Source organism: Miniopterus schreibersii (assembly GCF_964146895.1).
Source record: "Miniopterus schreibersii genome assembly, chromosome: 22".
Classification (NCBI taxonomy): Eukaryota; Metazoa; Chordata; class Mammalia; order Chiroptera; family Miniopteridae; genus Miniopterus; species Miniopterus schreibersii.
Window position 1 is genome coordinate 5,832,043 of NC_138124.1, and position 25,150 is coordinate 5,857,192.

General features: G+C 40.9%; 1 protein-coding gene across 4 annotated transcripts in view; it reads right to left on the reverse strand.

Moving 5' to 3' along the window:
- Positions 1–25,150, reverse strand: part of SCAPER (S-phase cyclin A associated protein in the ER) — a 149,466-nt gene that overhangs the window by 26,481 nt on the left and 97,835 nt on the right. For all 4 annotated transcript variants that reach the window (XM_081124700.1, XM_081124698.1, XM_081124699.1 and 1 more), the window contains exons 25-27: positions 19,975–20,098; positions 10,311–10,543; positions 7,202–7,357 (exon numbers count right to left, since the gene is read on the reverse strand). In XM_081124700.1, the coding sequence (XP_080980826.1) occupies positions 7,202–7,357; positions 10,311–10,543; positions 19,975–20,098 (513 nt within the window). The remainder of the gene's footprint in view (positions 1–7,201; positions 7,358–10,310; positions 10,544–19,974; positions 20,099–25,150) is intronic.

Sequence of the window (25,150 nt, forward strand, 5' to 3'; positions counted from 1 at the left end):
TGGAGAGACACTTTCTATCTTATGGGACTCAATGAAAACAAAAAGTTAAGAAATAACATTTATTTGCTGTGGGCACATCGGAACCTTGCACACTGTGAGCTCGTGTCCGCTGGCCCCTCCTTCCCCCACAGCTAGCGAGTTAGGGGTCAGACCCTGACTGGAGACGTGAGCAGAAACTAATGTGTCTGAGTTTATTATATAGGTTCCAAAAAGGGGTCTGTGTTTGTTTAGCACTGACTGCCTTTTAGAACCAGTGACAAGTCAGAAGACATTTCTCCCTGAAGCTAATTCCCAATAGGCTTTAGACCTTGGGGGATGAGTGACATTATTGCTGCTGAAAACAGTTCTGCTGCTCTGTGATTGAGAAGGCTGACCCCCCCCCCCCCCCCGTGCTGTTTTTAAACAGACTGTCAGCATGTTCACATGCAGATATACAGGAATAGAGCTTTAACATTTAAAGCACTCTAATACTTAATCTTTCCAAGCACTTATCAAGTGACATGAATTCACTGCTATTACTTCTTCAAAAGAATAAATATAAGAAAAAAAGGAAAGTCATCCGATTATTTCCCCCTCTCCCTACCCCACCCCATTATTTAGGGAAATACTAATCACAGATTATAAAGCAGCACATCCCAGGATCTTCTGCAACATTCTACTGATGAAAGGAAAATGTTCATTCAGAAAAATCAATTAAGCAAGCATTCAAGAACTCAGATGTGGATGGAAGTGGTTCAAAAGGCCTATGACACTGCTTCGTGGAAAAGACTATTCATTTTATAGTAGTGCAGGGTGCAGGGGGGGCAAGGCTTGTCTGTGCATTTGGCTTGCACAGGGCTAATGCAGTCCTGAAGGGACTTGAGAGAATGTTTACTTATGATTTAGTCTGAAATACAGATAATTTGTCCATGAACAGGCCACTGGCTTCTGTTGGTCTTAACTGTCAGTTACAATCACTTTAAGCCTGAATGTTTATAATAAAAAAGGTAAAAGGCCTTATTCATATCAGGCATAAAGTTTTCTTTTAAAAATACATGGGAAATATAAAAAAATCAGATCTGAAATGTTGTATATTACACTCTGAGATCTCAGTTTTACTGGATTCTAAACTGTTTTTGTTTGGTCTCTAGGACTAGAGATCTTAGTGGCAGAGTCATTTCTGCTCATTAAAAGCTAGACTCAGTTAGTAAAAACTATCAATACTCCTGCACAGAACCTGAAAACCTGCCTTAAAGGAGAGTACAGCTGGGCAAAAAATGTAGTAATTTGTATGGGCATGGCTCAAGTGCCCTCCATCCAAAACTTGGTATTTTATACCACTTATGTTTCAGGTCTTGTCTGGCCCCCAAAAGCAGCTATGACAGTCCCAGACACGACAGCCCATTCCTGTTTGTTCCTGGCTTGTTTCCTGTCACCCCCCTGGATCTGGGATTTCTGGCTTGGTAACATCCACCCTGATCTCCTTCAGTGCTGAGGACCTTCTAGACGGCTATTCTAGTGTCTTGGATTTGGGCCTGTTCACTCTTTTGGTCCTAGAATCCCTGAGGCATCTTGTGTGACCCTCTCATTTAGTCCTTGAACCCAGAGAACTATACTCCGAGGTGTGCACAGTTGGGAGCGGGTGGTGTGAAGTCTCTGATTCTCCCAGTGATGAACATGAACTTCGCTGTTCCAGGAGAAGGGAATTATGGCTTCAGGCCCTTATGTACTGGGATATTCTGGGAAAGCAAACCTGTATCCACTAGCGAGGTGGGAATGAAGGCAGCAATGAGTGACTGACAGCAGATGTGGTCCTGGGTCTGGGACCTGCAGGCTAAGGCTGTGTCCAGGAATGCCCCTCTGGTGGGACGTTTCTGACCTCTGTAGCTTCAGCTTCCTCACAGTCACTGTAAACAGCCAAAGGTGCTGTGCTGATTTTGCCTAGTTTAGCTGATATTTTGGGCCTGTCTTATCTTTAGGATTTGGCAGTGAGGCTGAAGGAGCTCTGCCAGAGACTCTGCTGTGTTGCCAAGTGAAGGCACCTGCTTCTAGAGGAAAAATGGTCACCTCAGGGGCTTTCTGGTGACTGCACTCCCCTCCCACCCAGACTACACAGAGTAAACAGGGGCCCCTTCTACTTTCTAATAATCAGATGATGTTGCTCTTCTGCCTCATCTCCTCCAACAGCTGTTCATCCCACTCAGAAAAAAATCCAAACTCCTGATCTCTCAGGCCTCATCTCTTGGCCTTCACTTCTCTGACTCCATCTCCTAGCACATTCTTTCTTGCTCACCAGAGTCCACTGTACTGCCCTGTTTCTAGAACATACCACTTTAGATGTCTGGGTGCCATCAACTCACTATTCTGCTCAACTAGAACACTGTGTCCTGGCATCTTTACCTGATCAACTCTGTCTTAGCTTCAGTGTCATCTCCCCAGAAACCCTGCCTCATCTGATTATAGTTAGTCTCCTGTTAGACTATAAGCTCTGTAAGAGTGGGGATTGTGTTCATCACTGGGTCCCCAATACCTTGACAAGTGTCTGGCACATAGCAAGTGCTCAAGAAATAGTACTGAATAAAGATTTGCCAAACTAATGGAAGGAAGTGAGGGAGGCTTGATCTCAGCAAGGAATGCCAAAGGAATGAGGGCCCTGGCCATCTCCTTACCTTCCAGAAAGAGGAACATGAGAAGTGGGCAGCTCTTCCTCTTTTGTTAAGAGCAGATCTAGGAACTGGGGCCCTGGCACAGGTCAATGGTACATGCTGGCATTTCTAACTGCCAGTCAAACAGCTATTTCCTGAGTTCTTTTTTTGTTTCTAGGCTGGTGCTAGGTGCCTGAGGGGAGCTTCTAGGATATTTAGTCTTGTTCCTTAGGGAACTCTTTTCATCTGAAGACATAAAACATATTCGCAGGACAAGGAAACTTATGAATTACAAACAGACAAATATTAAGAGGTATAGAAGTAGGTTCCATCTCATATTTCTGAGGCAAAAACACCTCTGACTGAATTGGATATGACTGAATTGGACTCTGGGAGACAGAAGTTAAAAATAAGTAAGGTTTTGGGTCCTAAAAATCAGATCAGATGAGCAGAACCACCAGCGAAGTAAGGTAGTTCGGAGGAATTGTCAACTTTGAATGAAAGCCAATAAGCTTAGAATCTGACATGTTAAATATAAATTCCTGGTAGAAACTGGTGGCAGGAATTCCAAGAGGAAATGTTTTATTATCGATATGGTTTGTTTCAATTTTACTTGCTTCTGACTTGATTTATTTTTTTCCTATTTATTTTCTTTTGTTCTCATTTTTCATGTTTTTAAAAAATAAAAAATGTTTATACAGGGTGGGGCAAAAGTAGGTTTACAGTTGTGAGTACATGAGTTTATTCTTGTATTATTTATTAATTATTGTATTATTTTCCGTATGAACAACTGGAAACCTACTTTTGCCCCACTCTATACTTCTGTGAGCTGGCTCAAATCTTTTTGGAGCAAAGTGGGATATAACAAATACATATAAGAATAGCACCTTAGACAGGAGTTCAGGGTGACACGTGTTAGTTTCCACCTGCCCCTGCCCTAACCCCATGAGGGAAGAACGACAAGATCGCTTTTATAATGTGAGGTGATAGGCTTTGAAGCTAAAGAACCTGCCATGGGTCACAGAGCTGGAAGCACAGGAACTGTACCCACATTTTCTGACTCCCAAACCTGTGTTCTTCAACACATGCCACACAAGGGTTTTCCTCTTGAGATCCTGCCCCCCAAAGCTCTAGAGCAGGGGGCTAATTGCAAGTGTGTCCTTAAAGGACACATGCGAGACCCCACATGGGAAGGTCCCCAGTTAGGAGCCGCATGAACCACAGACGTGTGTGAACAGCGCTCAGATGGTTCTAACCTCCAGCCTTTAAGTCTTCCAACTGAGGTCAGACACCGAGAACAAAGATAAGCCATCCTGTCTATATCTTGACAGAATTCCTGACACACAATCTCTGAGATTAATCGGCTGTTGTTTTATGCCATTAGATTTTGGAGTACTTTGTTACACAGGTAGAGGAACTGGAAGAAAAAGAAAAGCAGAGGATACGCAGATAGGGGAGACCAGAGGAGTTCGGGAGCAGAGTGTGGTTAGAATGGTCGGCATGTTCCTGAGGAGCCGGCAGGACTGGTACTGACAGGCAGCAGTGGGCAAACATCACAGCTTGGCATAAGGAGAGACTTTTCAGGCACTAAAACTGCTCAATGACAGAACGGGCTCCCTTTGCAAGCAATGAGTTCCCTGTCAACGGAGACAGTCAAATATAATCTGGATGAGGTTACTGAAGAGAATCAAACCTGCATGGAAGACTGGATTAAGGTGACTTTAAGGTTCCTTCCAGTGAATAGAATGTGATGGCAGATTAGATCTGGGGTACAAGGAAGAAATGAGACAGAGACGAACAGTCTGGAGCCTGAATGTCTGCGAGACGGATACCAATCATAAAAAGAGACTATGAGAAGATTTTAGAAAGTTCTTTTTTTCCCCATTCCTTTGCCTCCTGCCCAGATGACTCTTAATAGTCCCTTCTACTTTCTACCATCTCTGTAATAGTCTTCACATGATACCTGATTCATGCCTCCAAAGTATGGTTCTCTGCATGTCACTTCCCTGACACCACTGTATCTCAGCAAATCATTGTCTATAGTTCACACATTTACATTTATTGTCTCATTTGAACCTTATAATCATCTGGGAGGCACTAAAATCACCACTAAACACATCACAAAACCCAGCTAAAGTAAGTCCTCTATCTATCCTTCATATTTGTCTGCTTGATGTGTTTGATTATGCTGTTTTCTTTGTTTACCTTTTTCACAACTCTAAATGTTCCAACCCTTTTTATCTTTCAAGGACCAGATTAAATTTTAGTTGCTCCAGAAAACAGCTAATTCCTTCAAGTAAGACTGATATTTAATCCTCTGAACCCTGCCAATGACGCTGTACTAACCAGGGAGTGAGCTCAGTGCACCCCAAGTATCTTCCAGCCTCCGTACCGCTCTTTCTTACACCATGGGTACGGGGCTAGGTAACTCTTTCCTGCACTAGCTTACAAGGTCCTGAGGACAGGAGAGATGCCTGAGTCATCTCTTCTTTCTCCCACGCCTAGCACAGGGCCTGGCACAGAGCAAGTGCTACATAAATATTTGTTTAATGAATGAATGAATAATTCAGGCAGGCGCAGTTAAAGTTTACCTTTGCTTGAACAAATGGTTTTCAAGCACCCTTAAACACTTGAGAGGCACTCAATTATACCCACATAATTAATGGGCTAACTTACAAACCATTCCTATCTTTTTATGACACAGGTTTTCAGGGATCTTGGCTAGAACCCATTTTGTTAGTGTAGTTGACAGATATGAAAATGAAAACCACAAATACACATAAAGACAAACATCTTTTTGTGTGAAAATACTGCAGAATTCAGAATAGTCTTCACAAATCAGAACTGACTATGATTCACAAGCTGCTGCTTTTCTAGGCAGAGATGAGGCAGTAACCTCCTTGACTATGGACCCCCTGCTTCCTGGCCCTCTTGCTGGGGAGCCTGGTGCAGCTGCAAATCTAGAAATGACTGAAGACTAAGTGAATGGCCTGGATTGGCTGCAATTTATAATCGGTCAGGACTGTTCTGATCCTATCAATTGGGCTCAGGAGCCAGCACCTAAGGAGCCTCAACGAAGCACTGCCCAGAGATTTGAAAACGATCCTTTCCTTGTCTTGTAGGACCAAGAATGGAAAACTGAGAACAGTGAAGGCCAAAGAAGTAGGCATTTCAGAAAGTCCTGTTACAGACTGTTGAATTTTGTTTAAGTGATGAAGAATGATAGTTTGTGAACAATTCCCATATTAAAATTCTGAAGTAATCCTAACATAAAATCAATCCTTTTACGAAATGATCACAATTTCAATTTTTACTTAAAGAAATGCAAGTTCATTGTTCAAAACCCAGCGGTGCTTTTCTTCCCCATACTGAAGCAAGGGTTAACAGCATAAATTCTGACACCCACGTGGTCTTTCAGGGAACCCAGGTAAAAATGAGAAGATTAAGGGCACAATGCCAGCAGTGCAGAGGCGGATCTGTGGTAATAGCTATCACAAAGGCGGGCCACCAGCAGACTGCAGTGTTTACTGAAAGCCCCGTGCTCTCAATTAGGGCACTTAATTATCTCAGGCTGGCCAGGTCAGCGCACTGGAGGCATTTTTGAAGGCCTCTGGCTCCTCTTTGTCTTTGATTCCTGCTGGTCACAAATGGGACTTGAGGACACACCTTCCTGGACGCTGCAGGGGCTTATCCTGTAGCCCAAACGGGCACTGTGTGAATTACTCCAACATCACAATGGTCACACTACGTTTCTCCCCAGGCATGGCTATGACCTAGCACTAAAACTTTATGTAACACACGTAACCAAGTGCTTTCAACAGGTCGCTGTAGTTTAGCTTAGAAATATAATTTCCACAATTTAATTGTAAGGAAATTATTTTACTGACAATCCTCAATATACCTGAGAGGTAAGTCACATTCCTATCAGAAACACTGAGTAACTATTGCCAACGATTCTTACTTGGTGGGAGGGGAGAGAAAAGAACAGGAGGGGTTTCCTCGCCCGGCCTGGAGAATTAGTTTTGAGGACAGTCCACAGGGTGGGATCTAGAGCCAACAAAGCCAGCGGAAGTCACACTGGCTACGATCATGCCCATGGGTCACGTGTGACTTCAAGGAGCTATTGTTTTTGGATGGTGTCCTTCTCTTATTCAGGGGGATACCGTGGGACAAGGGACAAAGGGGAGAATAATCCAATCTAGCAGCTGTGAGCAGTCTCGGCACCCTAAGGCTGTGCTGTGCTGAGGGCCCAGCCTGATCTGATCAAGGCTTTGTCACTGACGCACTGGCTCAGAGAACAACCTGACTCCTCTGGATCCCAGGGTAAGAGGTCTGGCTGGCCTCTCAGGTCTTTTCCATCAATGACAGTCAAGTTTACAACACCAACAGGCAAAAGTGACTCTGACTGGAGGTTGTAGCCAAATTCAATATGGGAAGCCAATACGGACAGAGGTAGGACAAAGAAAAGAAGAGGCCAAGATGACCACCTGCCTCCCTATGAAGTGACCCCAAGATGGGCAAAATTTAAGAGACGGTTCACAAGTTCAGTCCAGACAGACATCAGGGAGGCGCCTTACCGTCCGGTGACAGCCCAGCACAGCGTGCAGGCTCCCTGCAGGAGCCCTGCCGCGTGCTGCAGGAGCGCGGCCAGCCTGGGATTCTCGTCCACCGGGCCTTGGACCGAGAGGAAGCAGCCACACAGCTTGTCGATCAGACCAATATTCACCACGTAGCTACAGGAGGAAAAATGTGTGTTATCAACCTGCACGGGTTGGCAACACCTTCACCGTTAAAGATAAATTTAGCAAACACAGGCTTAGATCCCTCAAACAAGCAAACACAACACAGCGTTGAGTAAAGCATCTCAAGTAACAATTTCCTTAAGATTTAGTTCTGATTAATCAGCTATTTCTATGTGATTTTCTTCTCTCTTTTGGTTACTCTAACACTGGTTTTCCAGAAAGATGACTGAAAATGGTTACCTGATCATCCTTACTGGTCTAAAGAGTCTGACAATGGTAGGAATGAATTATAGCGACCTCTACTCTCTTGAGAAGCGCTCCAAGGGAGCCACATTGGAGTGCAGGAATCTGAAAGACTAGATGATGCTGCCCACACACTCCTGTTCAAACTTAAACTTCTAATACCAATTGGAGGTTCCCTGTTTTTTAAAACTCTAACACTACTAAGTATATAATAAACGGTAAGAATCTAATTGCTTTCTGTTACCAGCTCTGAGAGTTGACAATAACATTTAAGAGGTCACTTTAAGCCTATTGTACGGTTTTCCAGAGCTGTTTTATTAAGGTGGATGAACAACAGTAGCTCTTTTATGAGTCTACAAAGCAGCAATCACTGAAAACAATATTTTAAGACTATAAATGACCTTGTTGATCAATCGCCTTAGCTTGGACTTTTTTTCTGATTCAGTGCTACCACATTTACACGTATGAAGAGGACAGGACATTCAAACACAGCCGTTCTGAAAAACCAATGGGTTAACTTTCAGCGATAGTGGGAAGGCATCGATGTGCCTGCTCCTAGGTTAATTCCTATCACCTCTGTGTAAGAAGGAAGTGAATCTGGGGAATTATTCATGTTCAGAGCCTCTTCCAAGTTTACAGAAGGCGCAGGATCTGTCTGCTTTCTTCTTTTACACCAGGAGTGTGCTCCCTGGGCTACTGAGCAGCTGCTCCAGTTTTAACACCGGGCAGCATGAAATAATGGCCACCAGCCCTATCCTCTTATAACAAGAAAAACTCACAGACAGACACATGCACACACTGAGGAGCTCATGATAATCTGATTTAACAGAATCAAACCTTTATATTTGCACAGAACTTTCCAATTTGGAAAGTGTGTTTACATTAATCATCCTAATGAATTATCCCAACAATCCCAGCAGGGAGCAGAGAGTGACAACTTTGTTATCATATACCCAGCATACTCTCCTTTTCCTGGTGGCCCTGGTGGGTTGTTAATATTGTGCCCTCCTGTGAGAGCAGCAGCAAGCCTCTGCTCCAGGGCAGGCTAAGTATTCACCATCAAGGCAGCAGTAGCAAGTTCCAGAATGGGCACAAGACCTAAGGAGGGCCACTCAGCATCTTTTGTGAAAGTAACATATGATCACGGGAAGAATCTCTTTCCACTGGGGATATCTACACCGACAGATGTGAGTCTGGGGCTTACCGGCAGCCAGCTTACTTGTTACATGGAGAACATAGGCTTATAGAAAGAAACCAAGCAGAGACAGCAAAAGTAAGAAAAGAAAGAGTCCAGATGCTATGACTGGAGCCTCAGATCTAGATTCAGTGCAATCCCTTAACAAAAATTCCAATGGCATTTTTTACAGAAATAGAAAAAACAATTGCACGGAACCACAAAACTCACTAAAGAGCCAAAGCAATCCTGACAAACAAGTGCAAAGCTGGAGGTGTCACACTCTATGATTTAGAACTATATTACAAAACTATAGAAATAAAAACAGGATGGTCCTGCCATAAAAACAGACACATGGGATGTCAGCACCATGGTGGAGGGAAATGACCCCTTTGTATGTTCCCTTAAATTTACAACCAGTAGGTCATTTATAAACCAATAAATGTTCCCCTGATCGACATGCCGAGATGCCTGAGAAATGCACACATTGGTATATCTGAGGGCAGGTGTATTAAAACTTGCAGAGGAGGCAGGATGAGGAAAGGACAGGAACAGTGCACACAGCCCTGATCCCCTGGCTGCCATGGCTGAGCCAGTGGCCCCATCAAATGAGGTAGCAAAGGAGGGGTTGGGAGCAGCCACCACACAGTGACCTGGTGGAGGGTAACAGGGGCAGCAGCGGAGTTGGAGCCAGAGCTTCTGGCTTCCCAAACAGAGCATAGCAGGGCCAACGGCCATAGGGAACCAGGTAGCGTGTGGAGGGCTCGCAAACCCAGACACTCCTTTGCCCCAGCCATGGCTGTGGTGCTCTGAGACCTGAGCAACCAAGACTCAGCAGAGGCACCCACCACCCCACCTCTGGGTCACTCCAGGCTGCTACTCCCATACCCACAGCGATGCTTCTGCCCCCCAGGTACAAGTAGCTCAGGTGGGGGGGGGGGGGCAATGACACACGCACAACGACGACAACTTGCGCTGCAGCACCATCTACTGGAAAACAAAAGAAAGACTACTCCTAATTATCAACCTGCTCAATGGTTATAATCAAAACAGTACCCTTTCTAACCAACTTCCTCACCTAGAGAGTCTGAATTACAAATCCTACACTTACAGGGCTGAAAAGCCTCTACCATAATACCTTACACATAATGGGTGCTCCATAAATGGTAGCTATTATTACTGTTTGAGTCTGAACCAGATATATAACCAGAGATGATCTGGGATAGAAAAATTCTCAGGAATTCTCGGAGTTGAAAAGAACTGATTGCAAGAAAGTTATAAAACCTTGGACACAACGTATTCATATATTAAATATCTAAATATCAAGAATGACGGATGAGTGCTAACTATATTCCTTTTCACTAACAAGATTTTCCTTCTCTTTACAAAATGTGGTATATTCTCCACCAGGAATTTGTGGATGGTGTCGTGAGAACCACTGCCATCACATGGGCTCTGAGATTTAGATGATCTTAATATCATTTTTTTTAACAAAGAAGAAAGTTTTTGAAAATCTAGCAATTTTACCTGATGAGGTCCTGAACGCGACTGTTAAAAGAATCACCTTGGGAGGGTTTGCTTTTCATTCCTTCTGTTGATATTTGTGGTGTAGCTGGCCGGCTGTTTCCATCTGGTCGGCTGGCAATCAGGCAGCCAAAAACCACAGCACTGACTCTGAGAAGTCCAGTTGTCAGACCTTCAAACACTTGTTTATTTGTATTTCTCCCCAAAATAGCATTATTTTCATCTGGAACACAAACCTAGATGGAAATAAATACAGTAATTGTGTTGAAATAAAACCACCAAAAATGGACAGAAATGATGTGGAAAATTTCGGGAATCATAAATAATTTTGAAATTCTAGAGGCGGCCATCTGACTGTTCAAGAGTTGGCTGTGAAGTCAGATTGTGGAGTTCAAATCTCAGCTTTGCCCTCACCGGCTGGATGACCTTGGGTAGCTCTACCTCCAACCTTCATCCTAAAATCTCCTTCTACCCCTCCCCTGGGCCAGATTCCCTTATTTCTTGGATTCCATGCCACCTTTACTTCCCAATGTAATTCTCTCATTTTGTTGTATGATCTATTCCAACGACTTCCTAAAAAAGGGGTGCATAAGAAAATTTTGAGACCTTGTATGTCTGAAAATATCTTTATTCCATCCTTATACGTGACTGAAAGTTCGACTGGATATAGAATTCTTGGCGGGGACTAACTTTCCTCCCGAGTTTTGAAGGGCGGCTTCAGTGTTTTCTATTCACGGCTGTTGAGAAGTCCAATCTGATTCCAAATGTTCTGTCCATGACCTGTTTTGCCCTCTTTGGAAACTTGAAAGAACTTCTAATCCCTGATTTCCTGTACCTTGGTGTAGGTCTTTCTTCATTTGGTGTGCAAAAACTCATGTTCTTTTAACCTGAAAGTCATGTGCTCCACTTTTGGGGACAGTTCCTGCATTATTTCTTTGCTAATTTTCTCCCATTCATTTTCTCTGTTGGATTTTGGTCCTGAACTGAGCCTCTAATTTTTTTAAATATATATTTTCTTCTCCTTTTCATCTCTGTATTTTGTTCTACTTCTTAGGTGATTTCTTTAACTTTAATTTCTAGTACTTCTACTGAGTTTTGCACTCAATTATATTCTTAATTTTCAGGAGGTCTTTCTGGCTCCCTGTACGTTTTGTTCTCACAACATCTTGGTTTTGTTTCATGAATATAATATTTTCTCATCACTGAGAAATTATCCTTTTTTAAGGTTTTCTTTTGTTCCCTGTGTGGTCTCTGTTTTCTTTGAGTTCTTTCTCTGTATTTCAGGTTGTGGGCTTTCCTCAAACAAGTGGAAATCTGGACTTTCTGTTCACACTTAGGACTGATGCACAGAGAGATCAGCAGTGTATCATGATCTTGATCAGATCATGAGCTGGATACAAACTCTGGGTGAGGGGCTTCAATTTGGATGACTAAGCAGACCCCACAGACTCTGGTTTTACAAGCAACTGTAACAAGCTGTGGTTTACTGGTTTACAAAACAGCAATATGAAAAAGAGGCAGGCAGTGACAAATGTGACATCATTCCTGAGGCACAAGAAAAGAGATTGAGAGTGCACATGGCACCATGTGTGACACTCATGTTATCATTATTAGATGCACTCACCTTTATTTCCTCTGAAATTATTAACTACAAATCAGTGTAGTTTAGCTTATGCTAAAAATGAGAACATCAAGATATCAAGAAAAGGCTAAGTTATGAGTCACAGTTATTTAGGGCGCGGGAGGCAGAGAAGGAAGAATAAAAACTAATGGCTATTAGGTTTTCCCACTATGCTAGGTCCTTAAGCATTTTCCTTGTATCCTATTAATAAATCAAAGTTCAGAGATATCAAGCAACATGCCCAAGCTGCACAGCTAGTTAATGGAAGGGCTGGGGCTTGAACCTGAACTTATAGATTCTGAAGGTCATGTGCTTTCTCTTAGTCCACATGGGCTTCTTTCCACTGGGCATCTTTTTTACTAAGGCTTCCGGAGAAACTGTCTCTGGTGGAGGGAGGTAAAAATTAGTCACAGGTTACAGATTGCCTTTCTGATGTCTCTTCCATTAAAAAAAATAAAGCATTCCATAAGTGCTTTATTCTTGGTCGAAGGGCAAGAAAAGATTATATTTAAGAGTTTCTGGGATAATTTTGAGTGAAATGCACTCCTCTCATTATTTAGACATTGTAAATGTGGTCTGAGTACCAAATGTTACTTCATCAGCCCCAAGAAAATAAGCTCAATGTAAAGTAAATCAGATATATTTTTATACTATTTTCAGTCCATAGCTGACAGCTTTTAATTTATATTTCATTGGGGATTTCTGCATAATTTTATAAACACCATTTTGGCAGTAAACACAAATTGAAAAACTTCTCTGACAACCTGGCAGTTATACAAAGAACCCTGTGGCTCAGGAGCCACGCCTGGCTTGTCAGGCTTGTGGTGAATCCGGGGCCCTGGATTTGGTCCAAAGGCCCTCACTGGACTGAACCGTCTTTTACTTTCTCACCATGATTTCCTATTTCCAACATTCAACTCAATCATGTCATCATGGTTTTCCATAAAATTTCCCCCCCTAATTTGCTCAAATAGTATTGATCCTTTCACTGTTGAGAATGTAGTTTTCTTTTGCTTATTTCATCTAGGAAAAAATTTCAAGACTGCCTGATTTAAGGCAAAGGGGGCTTATCTTCAGTGAGACGAAAAAGTTCTTTCTAGTCTTCAAAATGAGATTTGATAAAAGAAACCTTAAGGAGAAGCTATCTATACTGTAAAGGATATCCTGCTCAGAGCAGGACTCTGTCCTCGCCTTTTGTCTAGCTGGATATCACTGTTACTTGCCAGTGGTAAAATAACCCTGCTCTTTTGGGACACCTAGTAGATGAAATGCACACCCAGAGTTCTGATATGTGCTTACAGACCAACACTTGAGTTTGAACTTCCTGCCAGCACAGCTGCTAGGCCAAGGGTACACTGCAAGCTGAAGGGCCTTTAGGAAAGGTGTGCAAGCAACACCCTCCTCCCCACCAGCCCACTGTCCTGGTTTACTGCACACCTGGCTTACCTGAGTCTGGAGCACATTCCCTCCGGGGTGGGTGGTCTGTGGAGGGCAGGGGAAGGTGACCTTCCCAGCAGGCAGCAGTACTTGTAGCTACCCCCTGCTGGTATGTACAGGCCCAGCCTGGGAAAAACAGAGCTATGGAGTTTTGGCTCTTTGGAACCTGTTGCTCCTCAGGCAGAAATCTAAAACCACAATGTCTCTTCTATGGGTTAAAGGTATTTCCTTTAGTATATTTCTTTAGAATTAACTGGTACAGTCACTGTCTTACTCTTCATGTGCCAGCACATTATGATCAGATTTCATGTACATATTCTTATCACAAAAATTTCCCTTCCTCTCAAAAGATATTTGACCTTCTTAAAATCTGCAGGTATTTCATTTAGATTCAGAAAGAACCTTACAATCATTTTTTAAATCTTCTACTTGAGGAAACCATGGTCCAGAGCAGAAAGAAGCCATCGGGGCTGAATCCACTCCAAGGAGAAACCCAATATTTATGAGACCAAGCCCCTGAGGCAAAGTGTTTCAGCAAAATTAAATTAAAGTCATTATCACTTTTAAAAAACAAGCTCATATTCTTTTTTCCCCACTACCTACCACCAAAGTGGTTTCAAAAACTTTCTACATTCTTTTTTGCAATACAGAAAGATGCTTTTATTAGTGGTATAAATCCACCCTCTGTAACATGATTCTATGAGAGAGAAAATTAACTTGGTAGTCAGTGGTAATTCTACCCAACTAATTTTTAGTATTGTGAAGTTGGGTTTACCTATTTTTAAGTTGCATGGTGTGCTCACAATGGTCAGAATATAAGTTAAGTTCACTGAGAACCAACAGGAGATTGTTCAGGAACCTCCTGTCAAGACAATGTGACGGGAAAAAGGGCAAACAATGCTGAAGGGCTCCAGCAGCAAGACACAGGTTTCCACACTATCATCACTATTTTATGTCCTTTAGCCAAAGTGTCATTAGACATACAACAGTCTTCTCATCACTGATCTTTTATAAAACATCTATGCTCATGCTATATTGTACATAAAAACACAACTTATGACAGATAAGAACCATGATGATTTACTTGGCTTGAAAGTATAAAAACAAATTGCACAGGAATGGCTAATAGGTTTTCAATATTATCTTTGTAAAATTTCTACAAACAACACTAAAGAGGACATTATATTTTATCCCAAATGTCATTACCCTTTTAAATATACTTATTATGCCCTCCAGTCTCTGTTTATATATTTTATGCAGCCAAAGTCCAAAATAATATAATTTTAGCACACTTTATAGTGTATGCCTTAGTAGTCATAACACTTTCAAATTTGTTTGTTATAAATACTGAATCTCCTGCTGGCGTTTCCTCTCCTGCACAGTAAAAGCCACAAACCTCATAATGCCCAACGAGGCCCTTCCCGATCTGTCTACTGCCCCAGTTATCTAACTTCATATACTACACTGTGTCCGTCTCTCGTTGGAATACTCTTCTTTCGATATCCTCATGACCCCGCCACCCCGACTTCCTCTAGGTCTCCACTAAAATGCCACCGTATCTATAAGCTTTTCCAGACCACCTTTAAAAAAGATGTCAAGCTGTCAGAAAAGCTAAGGAACAGTATACAACAAACTACACTCTTTATCCAGATTCATCAATTGATATCATTTTGCCACATTTTCAAAAATGTACTTTAAAAATAAATTTTATCATAAACTACACCTATTTAAGTGTATGCATTAATAAATTTTGACTAATGTATGCACCTGTGTGAGGACCATCAGGATCAAGAAACAGAACATTTTCATTGCCCCCAGAAGTTCCCTGTGCTCCTTCCAAGTCAATGTTCTCCACCCCCAGGGCCCTAGGCGACCACTCATCCACTCATCTGCTTTGTATTATGGTAGATTATTTTGCGTTTTCTAGAATTTCATGTTACTGGAACCATAAAAGTAGGTAGACTTTTGAGTCTGGCTTTCCTCCCACTGATTAATGTTTCCATATATTCTGACTAACTCATCCATACTGCTGAGTGTATCAACAGTTCATTCCTATTGGTTGCTAAATATCACTCCATTGTATGGATTACCGCATCTGTTTGTCATCTCACCTGCTGGTGAACATGTGTGCTGTTTAGGAAAACAGTTATTTATGAATAAAGCTTCTAAGATCATTTGTGTACCAGTCTTTTCTGTGGGCAAATTTTTTCATTTTTCTTGGGTAGATAGCTAGGAGTGGGATTGGGGAGATGCAGGGTGAGTGTATGCTCATAAGAAACTGCCGAATGAAAAGCACACTTTTAAAACACAGGGCTTTGTTAAACTGTATTGTCAAGATTCAAGAGAAGCAAGTTATCTTTCAGGGAACAACCACACCCCGCAGTGTGGTCTCCATGAAGACACATCTGCTGCAGCCAAGGGGTTAACGAGACCCAATATTGCCGCTTTCCCTCTGAACAGGCTGCTTTCACAGGTGAAAACCAAGGGAACGAGAGCAGAGCCAACCATTAAGAATGCTGTTAGTCCATTCCCCACCTCTCATAAAACCCCAAGAGAACTTGGCTGTGCATATGACCCTTTTAATGTCTGGGGTTACTGTTCTCTTTCATTTACTTGGAAGCCAGGAGGCCCCAAGTACAAATGTGAAGATGGTGCATGTAAACGTCGGGAGGGCAGGCAGACAACGCGTTAGTGCGGGGAGTGGGGACAGGCTCGCGCCGGGCTCCTCTGCACTCACCCGACCCTTAGCAGCCCCTCTCCTCTCCTTTCCAGGGCCTCCTTCCCTGGCCTCCCATCTCTGCCCATTCTCCACCCAGGTCCCCCTCTCGGCTCTGCTTTCTGATGCCCGTGCACACGTGTCTGTGTGTGAGTCTCGCCCTCGCCAGGTTTCTTTGTCTCAGGCTTCTATTCACAGCCTCTCTCCTCTCTGCGAGACATAGGGGAGAGTGAGCCGTCCCTTTAGTTGCTGACGGTCACCTCTGTGCCTTTCACCTGAAGTTTTCTTTCTACAGCTACAACATTCTGCCCCAGACACCTAAGAGACTACAGGCTCCTTGTCTGCGTACCATGATCGCACACTTTCCTGAATCTCTGTGAAATGACAGCACGCTGTGTGCAAATTGGCACGAGATGTACATCAAATAGCTGTCATCACCTTTGAGGAATTTTAATAACTTGAGTTAAAGAGCTGTTTTAAAATTTTTCTGCAGTATTTTAAAGGTGTTTCAATTATACAGCTATAGGTGTACAGTCTACAATGAGATTCGCTTTCCTTTTATAAGAACACCCGTTTTCCAATAAGGAAATGTTTTTAAGTTCATGGCCACATTTAAGCTCTCAGAAATAAGCCCTGGTGTTTAAATTACCAAGTGTTTTAGCTACTGAGGTCCACACATGTAGCTGATTGAAACCACATAACTGTAACAAATCATTTTAGGCTTCTAGAACTTTTATTTTTGTACTTCTTAAAATGTGTTTGTGTACAGAATCTTAAATTCACGAAAGTTGCAGGTATACTTCAGAATCATGCTGCATCTAGCTGTCAGGTCTCGCTTCTACCCATCTGGGGAAATCCTCAATGACTCCTTGAACTTTCATTATTTCGAGACTTTTTGAAGACTGCAGGTTATTTTGAAAAATGTCCCACAGTGTGGATGTGTCTGATGCTTCACAACTAGATTCTGATTATGTATCTTTGACAGGGACACCACAGAAGCAATGTTGTCTTCTCACTGCAGCCTGTCAGGGGGCAGACCACTTACACTGGCGCATTACTGACAATGTTCACTGTGATTCTGTGACAAGGTGGCGTGTGCCAGGTTTTTGCACCATAAAGTTACTCTCACTTTGTAATTAATAACAATTTTTTGGGATGTGTTTTGTATATTGGATACTAACCCCTAATCAGATATACGTTTTTAAAATATTTTCCCTCATTTCTTAGGTTGCCTTTTCACTTTGTCGATGGTCTCCTTTGCTGTATAGAAGCTTTTTAGTTTGATGTCATCCCACTAAAGTATCCACATTAACACATTATTAGTTATTTCTCTACTTTTGTTAATTTCTACACCAGAATTAACAGTGATTTACAACCCACTCCCTTACAGCATTCTGTATATTTAACCTTTACCAGCAAGCTTTGTACTTTCATATGCTTTTTTGTTCCTACTCAAAGGGCTCCCTTTAGAATTTCTTGTAAGGCAGGTCTCGTGGTGATGAATTCTCTCAGCTTTGGTTTCTCTGGGAAAGTTTTTATTTCTTCATTTCTGAAGGACAGTTTTGCTGGATATAAGTGTTTTTGGGTAGCATTTTTTTTTTTTTTTGCCTTTTGAATTCATCATCCCACTCCCTTCTGGCCTGAAGGATTTCTAATGAGAAATTCACTGATTGTGTTATGGAGGGTCCCTTGTATGTGACAAGCCGCTTTCCTCTTGCTGCTTTCAAAATTCTCTCTTTATCTTTGACTTTTGACAAGTCAATTATAGCTTGTCTCTTTGTGGATTTCTTTGGGTTCATTCCAGTTGGCACCTGTTAGATTTCTTGCATCTAGACATCCATTTCCTTTCCCAGATTGAGAAAGTTTAGGCTACTATTTCTTTAAATACACTTCCTGCCCTGTTCTCTCTCCTCCTTTTGGAACTACCTTCATGCATATATTGGTCTGATGGTACCGCATAAGCCCCGTAGGCTTTCATCACTGCTTTTCATTCTTTTTTTCTTTTTGTTCCTGTGACTGGGTAATTTCAAATGACTTGTCTTTAAGTTCACTAATTCTTTCTTCTGTATGATAAAGTCTGCTCTTGAACTTGTCTAGCTAATTTTTCAGTTCAACTAATGTATTCTTCAGCCCCAAAACTTGTCTGATTCTTTTTGAAAGGAGGAAATTAACACTGAGCCAATAAAATTAATTATTCTGTATACGTTACTTGAATTTACCAATTTTCCAACTGATGTCCTTTTTCTGGCCTACTATCTCACATTACATGTAACTGTCAGGTCTTCTTAGTCTCCTCCAATCTGTGATACTTCCCCAATCTTTCCTTATCTTTCATGACACTGACAATTTTGAAAAGTATCAGTCAGTTATTGTGTAGAAAAGCCCCTCAATCTGGGTTTGGAGACCTAGGGTTGACTCCTGGCTCTGTGATGTACTATCTGCATAGCCACTGGCAAGCCAATCCCCCTGCGAGTCAAGTTTCCTCATCTGTAAAATGGGATAATAATACTGACTTTATGTTTTAAAAATTAAATGAGGCAATATATATTAAAATGCTTGAATAGAAGGCCATACAACCAACACTAAGTCTTTTCTCCTTGTCCTTTAAGCCTTTCAACAATTTCTGATAGAATTTTGTGCCAAAATGTCTTGCCCCAATTTTAATGCCTTGTTTTATACACAAAACCATATATAATTTAGCCTCAAATGATGACTCTGTGTCACCACGATAAACAGCATTGTTGTACTGTGTAACAAATAGTTCTGCGTCTCTTTATCAGGATGCCCGCCTGGAAGGGCTTCATCATTCCCTTTCTGAGTTTCGGCTTGAGACATGTGGAGATTCACTTATTAACATGTACATTAATCACCAATGTACTGAATCTACGGGCCCTGTGTTAGGATCCTGGAGCCAGTGATAAGCCCTTGCTGATTTTATGGCTAGTAGGGGAGGTAAACAAGTAAATGGTTAATTACAATTTAATGTGATCAATTCTCTGAAAGATGTATGCCGAGGAGCACATAAGGAAACCTAACCTGGAGCTGGGGAAGGTAGTTTGGCTGGAGAAGGTTTCAGGAGGAAGGTGCATTATGTTTCAGTTAAGGTCTGCAGAACGTGTAGAAATTAACCAGATGGAAGAGGAAAGAGAGTAAAAGGCATGCAGCTTAGAAAGAACTATTAGAACTATGTGCTGAGTAAAAGTAAATCAGTTCTGAAAAATAAATCTCCTGCATTGTAAACTTACAGCTTGAGAGTGATGTGTGCCAATACCTCAGGGACTCAGAAACTTCACCAGGAAATTTCTGGCCCCAGGGCTGTGTTCTGGAGACTGCAGTCAACAGACTTAAACCTTGGGATATTACACTGAGCTTACCTGTTTCAACATCTGTGAACTGAAGTAAAATTTAAGGCTACAATTGGCTGCTTGTTCCCACTTCAAAAGTACAACTGACAGAGGAGTTTCTTGCTTTTTAAAAAAAAGAAAGTCAATGGCTGTCAAAAATTCCTTTCAAACTGACCCTTTCAACTGAGCTGGCAAGTGAGGTTTTGAGGCCCTTCCCAGCTCTCTTTCCTTCCACAGCACTCACTCTGTGGCCTCACAGGTTTGGCTTTGAGTCCAACTGACTCCAAAGCCCCAGCCTAACCATGTAAACGAACAGTCTTAGCAAGTGTTACAAGTGTCTTAGCATTCAATATTGGAACTTAGGAGAATTCAATATGAGATTTTCAAATTAAGAGGTTTTTCTGCCGGTCCCTATTTTCCTCTCCCGGTCATCGCCACTTTCTTTTTTCAGCTGGAGAGTCAGCAAGCTGAATTCTTTTTGTTTTCTCCACAGGGAATATTTTTCTCAAACCTTAACTGCTTCTAACTCAAAGCAGTAATATTACATACCGTCAACTGGTGTATCAGGAGGTCCATTAAGAAGGTAATCTTGTTACTAAACAGAACATCAGTGCAGTTTTCTGAACAGTTATTGCAGGTGAGGTTGTAAACATTGATTGCATTGCAGAGAGACCTAATAGGAGGAGAAAACACCATTTATAAAACCTCAGCAGCTCTTCTCTAAACAATTAAAATACATAAAATGAATGGTACAAAGCAACAGGCATGGAATGGAATTCACTCTAAAAAACCAAGCCAAGTATTAGGTGCAAGGCCCATCATTAGATGTAAAAGGTTGTAATTTTCATCCAAAACCCAGTGTGCATTAACACCTAATATATGCTTCTTACTAATTTCTTAGTTGCAGTTGGAGACAATGGAACATACTTACCATTCTGTATGATAATGTCTCCATAATCTAAGATTAGACAATACCCAGGAACTTTGGGATTTAAAAGTTTTTGAATAACACCCAGAAAAAGGGTCTGTCAAAAAAACTCCTGTTGCCTCTATTTAAAAATTTTTATTGGAGGTTTTCATCTTTTTCTTAATGATGTATAAGAATTCTCTCATTATAAATATAACAAAGGGTTAATACATGTTCTTCATATTTTTGCCAGTTTACCTAATGTCTTTCATTTTGCTTACATTGTTTTTAAGGTACTTTTTATGTATGGAAGCCACACAATTTTTTCTTTGGAATTTTATTTTTTCTTCCCTTCCTTTCATTCTTTTAAAACTTTTTCATTATGAGACGAGGTAATTATACATTTGCATCCAGCCCTGTGTATTTACTTTTGCTTGAATTTTATCACCTTGTGTGGTAATTTTATGGCTTTGTAATTCACTATCAAATCAATTAGAATTTATTTGGTGTGAGGTAGAAGCCTAAATTTACTCCCCGCCTGAAAGACATTACTGAATAATCCACTTTCCTCTACTGGTTTGAAAAGTCACCTTTAGCATAATATATGGGACATATTCCATGGCTTCCTAGTCCAAGTGATAATTTTGTCAAGCACTGTGCCGGTATCACATTGTTTTGTGTATTGTAGCTTTATAGTAGAATTAATATATAAAATTGTAGATCTCTAAAGGCTAAAAAAATGAGGGTACTATATTAGAATGACGTGTGAAAACTTACAGCTTTATAATTGTATCCGATTTTTCCTTTGGTTTTGACCTATAATTTTACGGCCTTTTTAATTTCTATTTCTCTGTTTCATTCTATACAATCTCTAAAACTTGTCTAAAATCTTTTGTGGAACATCACAAGGCATAAATAGACAGACACATAAAAAAGCAAAGAATGCCCGGAATGAGATTTTGTCCTATATAATGTCCTCTGAGCTTTATATGAAAGAAAACACACTCAGTGGTAAAGTGTGCAGTGCAACGTGCATCTCTATAAGCCTACGCTCACAAACTCTGCCAAGAAACTTCCACAAAGAAAGTACTTTCTGATGAGAAAAGAGTGGGGATGGGGAGCAAAAATCTCAGGGTCAGGAAAGACTTGTCCACTTAGCAAAACTTGTTTGAAAGCTCTATTTGAAGAGCACCTGTCTTAGAAAGATCACTTCTTTGAACCCAGCCTGGGTGGTCTGCCCAAGCAGCCTTCCCTGTAACTTAAGACTCAAATGACTGGGAGCACTTTTTATAACATCAAACAGAAAGCCCCAGATTTTAAAAGCATCTTCTCAGAAGACATTAAAATCTTACTGTCCATTCTGTCACAAGTATACTATGATTGGGTTGAGATAAAGGCTTTCTGCCCCAAGTAATCATGACAACACGAGTGAGTCTTATGTCAGTTAAGTCTTCTCACAGAACATGTTTCCTCTGAAAAGCAGAGGACAGAAAGATATCACAAAACTGGGTATTTTGGTAATAAGAACAGGAATGTATTTACATACAAAATCCAAGTGTAGCACACTTCAGAGACTGAGATTAGTACCTAAGACATTATAAAATAAAGAGAAAGCCCCACGTGGTTGCAGCCTAAGAGGATCTGACAATATAACTTAGTACGTAGTTTACTCCCTAATGCAGTGTGCAGTAGTTAAGATTTATCAGGAAGCACTGTTCACCAAAATCCACCAACCCACACTGGTGTTGAGAGAGCAGACATTTTAAAGCAACTGCCCTGGGCATTAAAAAACCAGAGCCCCAATCATATTATAATTTACCAAATATCTTTGGTTTACATTAAGCATTTAATAAGTGGTATATAGTTTACTTGCATTATCATTCTCAAATTATGTTTTGTCTTTGTAAAGCTCCAAACTAACTTGTGTAGATACAATGGACCCACCAAGTGAGCAGTCCCCTCACATAAAGGGCCTGAGATCCAGGCAAGCCTTCAGGAGTGACCTGAAAGCGGTCCCATCTTGAGGCTGAAAAATGAGACTCGTGTGAAACCATTAAAAACGCTATTCTACTATACAACCACTCTAAGTTACTCCAAGGCAAGGTCCTCACCCGATCCACCCTTTGTGGGCCCGCATAGTGTGAAGCACAGAGTGGGCTGCACACAGAGATGTCTAAGCAGCAGAATATACAAGAATGTATAATTGTGGAGCATAGTACCACACTAATTAACCAGACTTTCCACTATTTTACTTTTTACACACTCATTAGAATACACAGAGATAGGAACCCCATCCCCTACTTAAAAATAAAACACCTTGTGAATTCATATTGATATCTCAGATTCAAATTCACGATTAAGGAATTTTTTTCTTTAAACTCTTCTATTTAACAGCTCTCTCTCTTTTGACACCGAGAATATCCATCCTCAAGGGCACCCAGAATGACAGAATTAGAATTTCCTAAATTACTCATTTTGCTTTATGCTACAAGAAACAATATTTTCCCAATAACAAAATTAATACTATCACCACTAATTATGATCACTGAAAACTGTTAAAAATACTTTGGCATATCCCATAACCTTTCCTCATCTCCAATGAGGCTATACTGTCTCAACGTATAGTCATTTTATACTAGAGTCTCCCTCTTAATCTTTAGTTTTCGTGCTATAATTATATATTTAATGCTCACTACAATCCATATGTTAATGTATCTGCAGTCATTTGGTTCTCTAAATCTTGTTCTCTATGAGATTCCTTAGGAATGTCTGGTGGGAACAACATTCCCTGAATTCTTGCATGTTGCAAATTGTGTCTGTGCCTTTTTATAAATGAAGGTCAATTTTGTAGGATATAAAGTCCTTGGCATATATCTTACTTTCTAGAGTATATTAAAAACATTACTCCATTTTATTTTAAAATAAAGCTTTGCTTTTGAAAAGTTTCATAATAAGTTAATTTTCTTTCCCTTATAAATCATGTGCTCTTTTTGCTCTTTCAATATATAATTTTTAGAATCGAAGTACAATTTATACACAGTCAACACTCACCCTTTTTAATGTTCAGAGTGTTAGCAAAAGCATTCAGCAGTGAAACCACTGATTAAAAGACAATGAACCATCAGCTCCCCAAACTCTTGGGTGGCCCCTTTCTAGCCACCTCTTTTCCCAACCTCGACAATCACATGTCTGTGTTCTGTTTCTATAGTTTTGTCTTTTACAGAAAGTCATATAAATGGCAGCATTCCTTATGTAGCCTTTGAGACTGGCTTCTTTCACTCTGCATGGCGTCTGAGGTGCATCCATGTTGTGCATGTTGTTATTAGGCTGCTCCTTTATCTATCTGTGTAGTATTTCATTGCATGGATGCTTTCCATGCTTGTGCATTGCTTAATTGTTCACCGGGCGAAGAATACTAGGGTTGTCTCTGGGTTGGGGCAATTAAGAATAAAGCTGATGTAAACATGCACTTACAGGTTTTTGTTCTCACAACATATTTTTTTATTTCTCTATGGTAACTATGTAGAACTGGGACTGCTGAGCCGTATAGTAAGTGTATGTGTAACTTTATGAGACATTTACAGACTGTTTTCCAAAGTGGCTGTAGGGTTTTGCATTCCCGCCAGGAGGGTAAGAGAGCTCCAATTGCTGTGTAGGCTAACCAGGACTGGGTAGTTTCAGTTTGGTATTTAATAGGTATGATGAAGTATCTTACTGTAGTTTCAATTTGTATTTCCTAATGATGCTGAGAGCTTTTCATATGCTTATTTGCCATCTGTATATATTCTCTGGTGAAGTATCTATTCAAATCTTTTGCACATTTATTAACTTTTATTCTGGAATGTAACCAGAGCACCTAACACAGTTCCTGGTCCATAGCAGGAACTGAAGAACACACACTGACTGGCAGAGTGAATGAACATGATACTCTCTTCCTCACCGAAAAGAGGTAAAGAAATCACACTATCCAGCTTAGAAGACATGTGGAAAGTTTGCAAACACAAAGGATAGTATCAGATCTATCTCCTAGCTCTTCCCTACAGAAAGCAGAAAGACTCTAGTATGTATTACTGAACCAATGAATTTCAAATTATAAAACAACATGGAGTACTTGTGAGGCTGCTAACAGAGAGTATTATCTGATTATGTTTATAAAGTTATTTATTGTCCCATGGAGAAAAGTTTCCAGTGGAGTCTCAATTTAATCATGTACAATGGGTCTGATGCACCAAATAGGTTTTAGATGTATGATGCTGGTCAGAATAAAATACATTGAATAAAAGCAGAGAAAAATAGTATTTGACATGGAAAATATATTTGCAAAAAGTTCTACATGTGCTCTTTCATATATGGAAGTCTTTTAAAACTGTTATGAATAAAATTAGATATTAAATTAGTACATTTAGATAAACAAGCAGTGGTTCACAAGAAAATGTCTTCTCAGCAAGAAATCTGGGGACAGGAGAATGATGCAGGGAATTTAACAGGGAAAGATTATTCAGTTTCGACATTTTAGTGACCACAGAGGTGGACTTGTGACAGAATTTGTTTGTTTTTTGCAGTGGACAGTGAGACACTGGGATTAGTATGCGCTGTGGATAAAAAGGACAGTTTCTCCCACTGGTGCTGTGATGCCTGGTGTAAACCCACTGCCTTGCTTGCCTGCCACTCGCCCTTGTGGTGCAAGAGCACGAAAGCTGGGTGGGGAGGGGTCTTCAAGGAACGCTGATAACACTGCCTGACCAACCAGTCTCCACTATGTAAATTACACGTAGCCTACACTTCAGTGCATCAAACTCAATGTAACAATCAGAAGTG